Raw genomic sequence first — 12421 nt, forward strand, 5'->3', positions numbered from 1 at the left:
TATCGTAACACACTTTCGCTTTCTAGTTCTCGTCATAATTTATTTCATTACTTTTATGTACATATGTATCTTGTTTATGTAATAATATATGTAATTGTTAATGTATTTCAGATAGCCTTAGTATGTAAGTCAAATTATATAAACGTAATTATTAAACTGAGTACGATTATAACGAGCATAATACGTATCATGATAATCTTCATCAATAAAATCATTATTTTCTTAGCAGATATTTCTTGTAGATATTTCAAATGTATTTTATGAACTATCATGCTGACGGCTTTCATGCTAATCATCTTAATGAAGATTTATTTTAACTGAAGTGCAGCAAATGTTATATAAGATACAGCCGAAGATCCTTGTAATTATTTTTACTATATTGCATTATATTTTTATTTTCTTCATTCTGCTAATGTGTCATTAGATCAGATGTATACAATTAATAATTAATAATTAATTATATAATTTAAAAAAATCAAAGAAATAATCAGTTTATATTATATTATATTTTTTTTGACAATACGAGTTTTTAATTTTTGTTATGCATTGAGATCACAGATTGTGATTATTTAATAATATTTGGATACACAAAACAAAACAAATGTAACTGGCACACGATAAATATTAAATACTTTGTAAGAATAGTATACCTGTAATAGATCATACACATTATAAAACTTACATAAAAGATTAAAGGTTGATAAAAGAAGTATCTTGTTTTTTTAATAATTAATCACACATTTTATAAATCGGAATTCCTCAATATTTTTTCTAAATCAATAATTAATTTTCTAAATCAATATTTTTCTAAACTTAAAATTTAGCATCAAATTTCTCGCAAATAAGGCATGCATTCCATAAAATTCATGGCATAAACAATAAATTTTTTTTATTCTAATTATTGCAAAGTCAATGTATATGTTTCATGAGTGTACTTTGAATATTTCACATCTCTTTTCTTTTTTCATTATTTTAAATATCTTTCTTATATAAATAACAACATATTGATATATTCCGAAAATTCTTTTTTAATGATGAGAGATATTAAAATATTTTATCTTTCTCTTTATTAAAAAATGAAATAAGATAAAATTAAATAGAGTTTACGTATTATTTTAATAGTAAAATAGAGAAAAATGTAATAGAATACAATAGCTTACTTTCTCTTTTTTCTTTTTTTTTTGTTTATTTCCTTTTTATCTTATTTGTTTTTAATATTAAACGATTTCTTCAATTTTTTAAATTTCTTTGTATTTATTTTAATGAAACTTTTTATATTGATACAAATTTTGTCAAACATATAAAAGAATTCAAAGTATTTAAATATTTTTATAAAATATCAGTATTTTGTCTGATAATTTCATAAATTTATATATTCCATATTTCAATTACATCAACTATGTATTAAATCTCCTGCATTAAATGTTTTACATTTAATAAGTGACTAAAGTTATTTAACACTGAATGACATTTTAAAGAAACTTTGAAAATAACTTTTTGTTCACTTTTAATGCTCAAATAACTTTTTGTTTACTTTTAATGCGCAAGCTAATGAAGCAATATTAATTAATTCAACAGAGTATAGTTAATCATAATCGGATAATTGGCACAAAGAACAAATATGTAGCCCAGTGTAACAGCTACAGTTACGTGCAGGTGGGGAGGAAAACAGATAGAGGAAGAAGTTAAAAACGAAGAGAGAGAGAGAGAGAGAGAGAGAGAGAGAGAGAGAGAGAGAGAGAGAGAGAGAGATCGGCAAGTCGTTCTACAACAGTACAACTTTCAGCACAGATTACGCTGGAGCTCAGTAAGTTCACGAGCACGGAGTACGCGCTATCCATTCTCGTAAAATAACAAACGCATAGAACGAAACATCATATTACTATCGTAATAGCGGATAATCGAAAGATTAAACCGAATGAGTGAAGCATCGTCAACAGGTATTCAATATTATTCTAGCTCATCTTCTTTTTGTATCGTATTTTAAAACAAAACCAATGTCAATTTTCGAATGACTTTTTGCTAACCTGCAAATATACTAACGTAAAAGATTTTAGTCCACTAATTAAACTTGCTGACTTTTGACATTTTTAATCGAAGAGTTGGCGCATTTTAACGCATTTTACTCTGTCACTTGCATTCAGTTTTCATTGACGGATAAAATATAAGTATCAGTTTTCTTATTATTATTTTTTCTCGACATTTTTATTTGTATTATAATATATCAGGAGTTTTTTTTTTATAATTTGAACACTACAATAATATAGTAATTAAATATTACAATTTAAAAGAAGAAAAAAATTTAAAAAAAACCAAAAATTATATATAAATTATATATAAATAAATTATATAAACATGAATGCATCTCTGCTTATTCTTAAATTGAATTTTTATATTGTGCTATGTTATATTTTTTTGTATACTTATTTATATTTAAATAAGAATAACTATGAAATAAATGTTAATACACAAATATGTACGAAGATAATACATTTTAATCTTTTTAAATTTCTTAGAGTGAAATCTTAATTGGCAAGAACTCTTAGGAATAAATAAGGGAACATTAAAAATTTGCTAGAACTATTGTATGTATATCAAAATTGAATTTTCAAAAATTTTTTTATTTTTTTTGCTCGACTAATTTTTTCTTTTAAGTATCAGGAATTCTAGTACCATGCACAATAAGCAATTAAGCTATTCGGAACTATTCAATCTTGATTTTCGATGAGAAATAAGCAATCCATTTTTCAAATTTAAATTTAGAACTCTTAATCGACGGAATTCCTTTTATTAATAATAAAGAACTCTTAAGCTCTTTAAAAGGAAACTAGACCTCTAATCGGAACTATCGGAACTACATGTCGGGATGCTAACTTCACACACTGAAGAATAAGTATAAAATAATTTCATTTCCACGACACATTTTATACTCTCTTTTATTTTTATTATTTAATTTATTTTGAATGTTAATACACAAATGTGTACGAATGATGGTACATTTAAATTTCTTAGAGTGAAATCTAACTCTAAACGAGTGAATATTCACTTCAAGTGATAGTGAAACTACTGCCACACGTAATTAATAAAAATTCATATAAATAAACTGTTTAACTCTGAATGTAAGTGAACGTGTCTCGGTTCATACTTCATTCTCTGAATGTAAGTAAACGTGTCTCAGTAAATACTTCATTCGATCAAAGTCGATCACTGACATCACTGTCGTTAATAACTGTTTACTCAATTACAAATAAACAGATTTATTCGTAAGGACTCGTCTAAGCTGTCTAAGCCGTTTTATATATTAACAAATAATATGTATATAACAAATGTTGTACACAATCATATGTTAATATATATATATATATATATATACACAAATATGTTAATATATATATATATATATATATATATATATATATATATATATGGCGTGAAACTTCGATTAGTTGAAATAAAAAGCAATCATTATTTTTTATTTAATCGAAGCTGTACATCGCACAATACAAGATAACTGTACAAAAAGAGATAATTATAAGATAATTATAAGATAATTTAATACTGAGAACTTTTTATATGCGATGTACACTTTTGATCAAGTAAAAAACAATAATTATTTCTCATTTCAAAATCGAATTCACGTCATATACATATATTTATTATTATCATTATTATTATCATTATTTATCATTATCTCAGTGTAAAAACCGATTAAATCTTTCTTTACTTGTCACAGCCATATCATTATACAAAACAAAATAGATTTTTAATCTTATGAAATATGTTGAAATAAAAAGATGTATAAAAGTCATTTTAATATATGTCTCATATACCAAGTACATATGCAACGAATTAGTAACGCTGCAGGATAATGATACAACAGTTTTTTTTTTTTTGCTAACGGCAGACTTATGTGCACTTCACATGCGTTTCACTCTCTCTTCACGAATAAAATTCACTCTACACTATATAAAGTGAAAATAAAATATTTGCTCTACAAAATATAGTATATTATGCATATTTACTCCATTTTGCAGAGTGAATTTTTCAGTAGGAAAAGTAGGAAGAATTGACTTTTATAAGTAAACAATCACTCTAACTATTATAGAACGATTCGACCAGTCACTCAATTCTTCGAGTGCATTATCGTTCTAAGAAATTTAGAGAAATCATATTTGATATTTGTTCGTTTATGAATGAGACCATTCATGCCATATTGATTTATCTATTCGAGTTTATGGTATCTTTGTTCCTTCTGTAAACTATCGTTATACGTTAACATACAAATTCTTATATGGCATGTGACGTAATGCTTAAATTGCATGCATATTGCGTATTATGTGCGTAGTAGTGGATAGAAATATGTATTTTCCTCATTGGATGAAGATGTACAGATGATAGAAAATTTTGCCGTTTTATTACATTTTTTTAGAAAATTATGGGTATTATATAATATGATCATTATAATCTCTGCAATAATTCCAATTAATTATGTAAAAGTATATATTGATTATGTAAAAAAACGAATAAATAAATTAAGAAAATGTTATTAAGTATATACATTCAATTTTAATAGATATTTTGTAATTTTAACTTTACGCATTAACGACAAATTTATATACATTTTTTTCAAGAAATTTGTAAAATTTAATAAAATAATCAAAACATAATATCAAATCACACACGTATATCTAATTTTTTCTTATATTTTGATATTGCTAAAAATAAAAAATTTTAAATGAGTTCAAAAACGAAAAATTATGTATACAAGTAGCACTATTTTTTTATGCAATAACATTTTCTTTTCATTCACGCTATTTTTTAAATAAAAAATTCAATTATATATATGAAATACACAGGAAACATGTGTTAAGACATTTAAATGTCTTAACACATGAATTTAAATGTCTGGAGAAACATAAATGCATATATGCTTTGGTACGTGCATAAAGTTAAAACATTTCTATTGCTGGGTATACAAATATAGTTTTTCTTGTTATTCTTGCAATAAAAAATATGAAGCTTATGTGTTAATTTATGTACTCAAAGCTTATATAATTAGCTCCAAGAATTCCCTATACAATATATATGGAATGATTTTGAATTGAACGATTTTAAATTGAATAATTTGTTCAAATTTATTCAAATTTATTCAAATTTATTCAAATTTATTCAAATTTATTTTGTTTGAAAAGTAACTCTTTCATGCACAGTCGAACATTACGTTAATAACTTAGTCTCTAATCAAATCAATATAGTAAATGTAACTTTATTTGTGCTAAATTAAATCTGTGTGTGTATGGTGTGATGCTATAATATAATTCTTTTATACATCATATAATTATATAAACTTTAATTTATGTATTTATTTAATAATTATATACAACTTTAATTTATGTATTTATTACGTTTTTATAAATCTAAGAAATGATAACTATTAATCATTCAAAATAAAGAACATTTAATGATAGAAATTCTGCGAGACTTTAACAAATTTTGTAAACTTTTATAAATTTCTATAAACTTTTTAGTTCACAATCTTTTTACTTAATTTCCATATTTTTAAATTATGCATCTATGCATTTCTAATATTCTTTTAAGCAATTTTGAGAAAAAAGGAATAATGTTAATAATTCGAAACTAAATATATTTGTTTTTATGTCATCATCGATTATAGACTTGTCACTTCTGATTACGAAAATCTTATAATGGTTATTTATATGTATATGCAACTTTTCCTTTCGAATCGAAATGGAATGGAATAAAAAAAAATGTTAAAGAGGGAATGGCACATTTTGGAGAGGTAATACAGTTTTACGACATAACAACTTCATTTATCAATACCCTATCATTTTGGATAATTTCGTCCGTGCGAAAAGAGTGAAAGTGCAAGGTGCATAATGATCACGAAAACGTAATGCAGATTCGATATATATCTTTAACTGATGCATACTATTAATTACACAAATGTAGCAAATTTCGATTTTGCATTATATGTAATGTCTGAATATATTAAATTTGATTGACACTGTATCATCAATGTCAATAAATATTTTCTGTTCTTTTTTTATCAACACTAATTTAAAATCTAATAATGCATATGTGGCAAGTGTAATCGCTGAAACATTATTGTTATTATCGCTCATGAAGATTGTTTAAAATTTAAACTTTTAACATTAAACATACATTGACATGTATTACTACAAAATAAATAAAATTTAAAAAAGATACAAAATATGTGATTCATGGCTTTTAATTTCGTGAAAAAAGTGACAAAACATTTTATATAAGTTTGTAAAAAAAAATTAATTTACATGTTAATATTGCTTGCTATTAATATTAGTTACGATTATATCTTATGTGTTTGTATTTTGTAAAATGGATATTGCATTAAAAAACTTTGTAATCTAAAAATTAATTTTAGATACATAAAAAGTTATAAAAACTCTTAACTTAAATATAAGTAATTTGTGCATTATATATTCGAATATAATATATATTGCAACACTTGTAGATATTGCATAATCTTCTTTCATGGCCCTTTTAGTAAAAGTAATTACCCCAGATACTCATGATCTCTTTATTGGCTTCGAAAAGGTTTACTACCAAGGTTAAAAAACAATCTCTCGAGCCTCGAATGTATTTACTTAATATGCATTACAGTCTTTCACAATTTTTTCAGTAATAATCCGCAACGTATATATTCTCCATTCGCTCGTCGATATTAAAAATCATTTATATAAGATGCAAATGCATTCTTAAAATTTTATGAAAATGTGACACAATATGATTTTAAATAATCTTCTTTATAACTTTTTTAATGAGAAAATAACCGCCGTATGTTTACTTGTGTACGAATCAATATTAAAAAAACTTTAGTGTTCAATAGAGATATGGAAATCAGATTACAAAATTATAATTATTTAAATACAAAAAAGTTGGCGTATCCTCAATTTTCTCTTATTATGATTCTTATTTGCACAGACATTTTCATAATTTTTACGAAAATAATTTTAAATAATTTTTGGAAATGATTACCGCGTTGCGGTAAAATAACATAATACGATGATTTTAAAGAGATGTGTGTAACAATGTATATTTCACGTAGTTGTGTAACAGTACAAGCTATAAATATTGCACTGCAAATTGAATTTGTGCGGTTTTCTACATGTTTTACCGTATAATAAAGTGCACTTTCACTTTTTCTATTTTTCTGTCTTTTGACCACAAATTTCACAATATATGATAAATTTCAGCCATGGCCGAATCAAGATCTACAATTCAATCTTTCTACACAGACAAGACCATCTTTATTACTGGTGCTTCTGGTTTCATGGGCAAGGTTCTTGTAGAAAAATTGCTATACAGCTGTTCTGATCTCAACAAAATCTATATTTTGATGCGAGCCAAGAGAGGTCGCAGTTTCGACAATCGACTTGAAGATATATTCAAATTACCTGTAAGATATTTGCATTACATTATCTTCATTTTTGCCACAATATCAAGAAAATATTACGCAACATGATGTTGCAATAGTCTAAAATATTTTTTTATAAGAATTCCAACACATATTTGTACATTTTCACTTAGATTTTTTGAATATTTTTTAATCATTTTTAAAAATAATATAAAATTTGTTTTTGGGATAAAATGTGTTATACACGCACACACACAAATATTAAATGTGTTTCTCTCTCTCTTTCCACCTCTCTCTCACTCTCTCTATTTTTTTATATTTTTTTAATTTATAGTTTATTATATATAAAAATTATAAAATTCTATATAATTTAAATAGTTTTACTTCAAGATATATAAATAAGATTACAAAGAGTTAACGATATTGTTATATTATTCGACATATAATGTATCAATCACGCATACAAATGACAATATTACAATATATTATTAAATTTGGATATAAACATATTTAATATCAATGAGATTATTTAAATAAATGTTTTTAAATGATACATATGCAGAAGATTAATAAATAGAACTGATATTTGTACATATAGCTATTTCAAAGAATACGAACTGAGAAGCCTCAAGTTTTGAAGAAAGTGATACCACTTAACGGTGACATATGTTCGGACAATTTGGGCTTTACTGATGAACAGCGTGAGCTTCTAATAAATGAAGTAAACTTGGTGTTCCATTGCGCTGCGACTCTTCGATTAGAGGCGAAATTGAAAGATGCCGTCGAAATGAACATGGTAAGATGTTAATCTTTATAAAGAAATCTAAATCTAATAATAATAACGTTAATTTGAACAATTACATTTATATTTTCCATGTGTTATTAATTATTGCATTGGATGTACAGCTTCTGATTACAATATTATTTTTAAACTTTGTATGCTCATAACACATTTTTATAGAAAAGAAAGATATTTACTTTTAAGAAGTCTTAAATATGTAAAAGCAATATAGAAATTAGTCAAATTTACAAATAACGAGACAAAATATATCTTTTAAGCTTAATTTTGCAATGTATACTTCTTGATGATATAGAAGAAACTTGAAAATGTTTGATTTGATTTTCAAGATAGGTACAAAAAGACTATTAAACTTGGCAAAAGAAATGAAACATCTAGAGGCTTTTGTGCATCTAAGCACAGCCTTCTGTCACGTCGACCAGAAGGAATTAGGCGAGCGGACATATAATTCCCCTGATGATCCTCATGATATCATGAGACTCATTGAATGGCTGGATGAAAATTCGATCGATTTTATTACGCCAAAGTAATTAAAAATCAGTGATTTTAATAATTAAAATTATTCAGCGTAAGCGTTGACACGTACAAAGATATTTTATTAAGTTATTAATTATATTTTTTAAATTATGAATTTTTATTAACTATTTAAAATATTTAAAATTAAAACTAATAATTATATATATATATATATATATATATATATATATATATATAATATGATGTAAGAATATTAATAAACAACAGTGTAACATTTATAAATATTTAATGTTAATAACTAAATATTAATAAATAAATTAACTTAAATCAAATTAAACTTAGATCAAATTAATTAGATTTAATCGAGTTATTTCTCTTTCTTAATTGTATATGTAAATGTTAATGGTACATGAGGTTTTGCGTGTTTATTTTTACAATTTTTTTATAGATTACTACATCCGCATCCAAATACTTATACATATTCGAAACGTCTGGCTGAAACATTAGTAGCGAACGAATTTCCTAATCTGCCGTGTAGCATTGCTAGACCATCGATTGGTAATTATCGGTATATCTTTTAATTATAAAAGAATATAAAAAAATATTTTGGCGGTTGTGTATAAAAAAGAGTATAAAAATTAATCTCATTGTAGTGATACCTTCTTATAAGGAGCCATTTCCAGGATGGGTCGACAATTTGAATGGACCTATAGGTTTGCTTGTCGGTGGCGGCAAGGGTGTTATTAGATCAATGCATTGTAACGGCAATTATAACGCTGAAGTTATACCGGTTGATTTTGCGATTAATAATTTAATTATAATTGCATACAAAACTGCTACTAGCCTGAGAAAGTAAGTATCTTCATTTTGCTCAAACTTTTCATTATAACATTGGAATCATTATGATCATAATTTAAATTAAAGTGGAATTTTTCTATTATCTCATATTATGCTCGTGATAGAGACAATTATTTTTGTTGCTATGTTCTTTAAAATATTTTTGATATTAAGATGTATAATATTTTAAATTGTTAAAGTTATTCCAATTTTTCAAAAAATTTTAAACTTTTCTTGGATCTGTTGACTTGATTTATTAAATATTTGAATTTATCACAATTTCTAAATTTTTTAATATTATACAATAGAGAGAGATGTTTAAAAATTTTTATTACATTTTATTTTAATAAGTAATAAATAAACAAAAATATTAATTTTTTTGTTTAATCTCTCTCTTTGATTTACCATTTATAGTTCGAAAAGTATACCCGTGTTCAATATAACGCAAAGCGATTCAACGCCTATCACATGGGGCGAAATATTGGACAAGGGTAGGGAAGTTATTTATGAATATCCTTTCGAGGGACAAGTTTGGTATCCAGATGGCGACATACGTAGCAATAAATTTATACATAATATTTTCGTTTTTTTCTTCCAAATCATACCTGCATATTTTATTGACTTTCTGATGCTGATATTTCGACAGAAGAGATTGTAAGTTTCATATTTTTTAATATTTTTAGCTATTATATATTTTAGCTATTATATATTTTTTTCGATTTTTATCTATTGATTTCTTACATGTAAGTGCACAATATTATGCAACTGTATAAATTTTTTTAACTATTATCTTTTTTTGTTATTTTTACAAATAGCATGGTCAGACTCCAAAATCGAATTTTAAACGGTCTCGCGGTACTGCAATATTTCACCACGCGGCAATGGATATTTTATAATAAAAAGCTAATTGCTTTGTGCGTGGACGAGTTATCACCATTAGATAAAGAAATATTTCCACCTCTAGTTTTTAATGTCGATATAACGGAATACCTTAAGCACATAGTCCTTGGCGCGCGACAGTACTGCATGAAAGAAGATCTGTCTACTTTGCCGAAAGCCCGTCGGCATCAAAAAATGTGAGTATAGTCTTTATATAAATTTATTATATCTCTCGCGATATTTTTGTACGATTAAACAATGTTATTTACTAGGAATAAAATTTGCTGAGTCATTTTTTAGAGATCTTCAAAATATGCACAAACAATAAAATAAATCGGTACATGTTCACTTTAGGTTTCACCACAGCTCGAAAAATTTTTATTTTTCCACATATGTTGTAGAGGATACATTCCTAAGTATTACACCGTTTGAATTTTGAGGGCGGTCTCTTTTCGTTTCTGAGATATGCACTTTTGAATTTTCATACTTTTATATTATCTTTTCGTTATATCCTATTTATGTATTTACATTTTTTGTTTACATTTATTCATCACGGTTTCATATTATATTTTACTTGTGTGTTTATATTTTTTGTTTACGTTTGCTGCTGTGTAATCTAAAGCATTTATCGGTAAACATTTACCGACAAATCTTTTAATAAAAGAGATAAGTAGATATACTATTTAATTATAAAATTTGCGGAATCTTTGTATATTAATAATATATTAATAATACTTTTTACATTCTTACGGAAATATATTTAATCATATAAAAAAGAAGAAACTAGTAAAAAAACTGAATATTTAATTGTTTAAAAAATTATTTTTTATATAACTGTATGTTTTTTCATCTTAATGTGACAAATACATTTTCTATCGGTTTCATGTTTGTATAAATTACATTTAATTGCAATGTTGCTTTTGATGCAACAACAATTTAATTTATTTTTTTTTTAATTTGAGAAAATTATTTTTGAGATTTTTAAATTATAAAATTAAATAAATTAAATTATATAATATATTAATTAAACATTATAATAAAATTAAACTTGGATTAAATCTAAATATATATTAAGATCTCAAACTTTGAATTGATTCAAATTGAAATTAACTTTTTACATTTTTTTGGAACTTTAATATGTATTTTTATTTATTTAAAATTTTTAATTAAATTTTTTTAATTAAATTTTTTATTTAAATTATGTTATTTTTATCATATTTTATGAAGCACATTTGTTTCAGGATGTACGTTATCCATATTACAACAATATATCTGTTTTACTTCGGTGTATTATATTTCATTTATAACAATGTTGAAATGGTGAGATTTTTCCTGGATTATGTTACTGAGAAAATCAAATTGCTACCGTTTATACGCGAATCCGTAGAAATGATGCAGCTTTAAGAATCTATTCAAACATTGTATTGCATTTGTGTTTATTGCGCTATCTATGTGTATATAATTTGACTGGGAACGTGATAAGAAGATGAAAAAGGATAGTCTCTTGACCATTCGCCTGACGCATTTCTTTTATCTACATTTCTACATTTTTATTACTTATAATTGCGCAATGGGACGTGTTATGAGGGAGGAATTATGAGATAAATTATGAGGTGAATTGGAGGTAATAGGGATAATGGGGTAAAAGGGAATTTTAATATACCATCAGTATAGAAATCTTCCTGCAACTATCAATATTAGCTATAATCTCAATATAAAGACAAAAATTAGACTCTACATCGCGAGTGTTTCTAAGAAAAAGAGTAAATCTTACTAAATAGTTTTAATTTCTCAATAAAAATATAAATGTAACATAAGTTTTAAGAAACTTGAATGAATATATAAGTTTTCATGAGATATATATTACTTTTGATAAATATATTATATTATGTTATCCGAATCATATATATATTTACTGCAATAAAAGATATATATATACATATATATATATATATATGTATATATATGTATGTATGTACATGTGATATATAAAACATATGGTGTGATATGAAAGA

General features: G+C 24.9%; 1 protein-coding gene across 2 annotated transcripts; it reads left to right on the forward strand.

The window, feature by feature from the left end:
* The first annotated feature begins 1774 nt into the window (after positions 1 to 1774).
* On the forward strand, positions 1775 to 11914 carry LOC105257500 (putative fatty acyl-CoA reductase CG5065). Of its 2 annotated transcripts, none has more exons than XM_011268155.3 (9): positions 1775 to 1940; positions 7254 to 7456; positions 8013 to 8210; positions 8543 to 8739; positions 9139 to 9248; positions 9344 to 9542; positions 9942 to 10181; positions 10343 to 10603; positions 11648 to 11914. In XM_011268155.3, the coding sequence occupies exons 1-9, from the start codon at positions 1919 to 1921 to the stop codon at positions 11808 to 11810; spliced, it is 1593 nt and encodes a 530-aa protein (XP_011266457.2). In that variant the 5' UTR covers positions 1775 to 1918; the 3' UTR covers positions 11811 to 11914. The 2 variants fall into 2 exon arrangements, with proteins under 2 accessions (XP_011266457.2, XP_019884994.2); XM_020029435.2 differs by lacking the exon at positions 1775 to 1940 and adding an exon at positions 5733 to 5800.
* The last annotated feature ends 507 nt before the right edge of the window (positions 11915 to 12421 follow it).

Source organism: Camponotus floridanus, unplaced genomic scaffold (genome assembly GCF_003227725.1).
Source record: "Camponotus floridanus strain SB8 unplaced genomic scaffold, Cflo_v7.5 scaffold185, whole genome shotgun sequence".
Taxonomy (NCBI): domain Eukaryota; kingdom Metazoa; phylum Arthropoda; class Insecta; order Hymenoptera; family Formicidae; genus Camponotus; species Camponotus floridanus.

Excerpts from the sequence above, each read along its gene's own strand:
- LOC105257500 (XM_011268155.3), top strand. The coding sequence starts at position 1,919 with ATGAGTGAAGCATCGTCAACAG. Across the intron at positions 7,457-8,012 it reads AAGATATATTCAAATTACCT|CTATTTCAAAGAATACGAAC; the intron begins GTAAGATATTTG and ends TTGTACATATAG. Across the intron at positions 10,182-10,342 it reads ATATTTCGACAGAAGAGATT|CATGGTCAGACTCCAAAATC; the intron begins GTAAGTTTCATA and ends TTTTACAAATAG.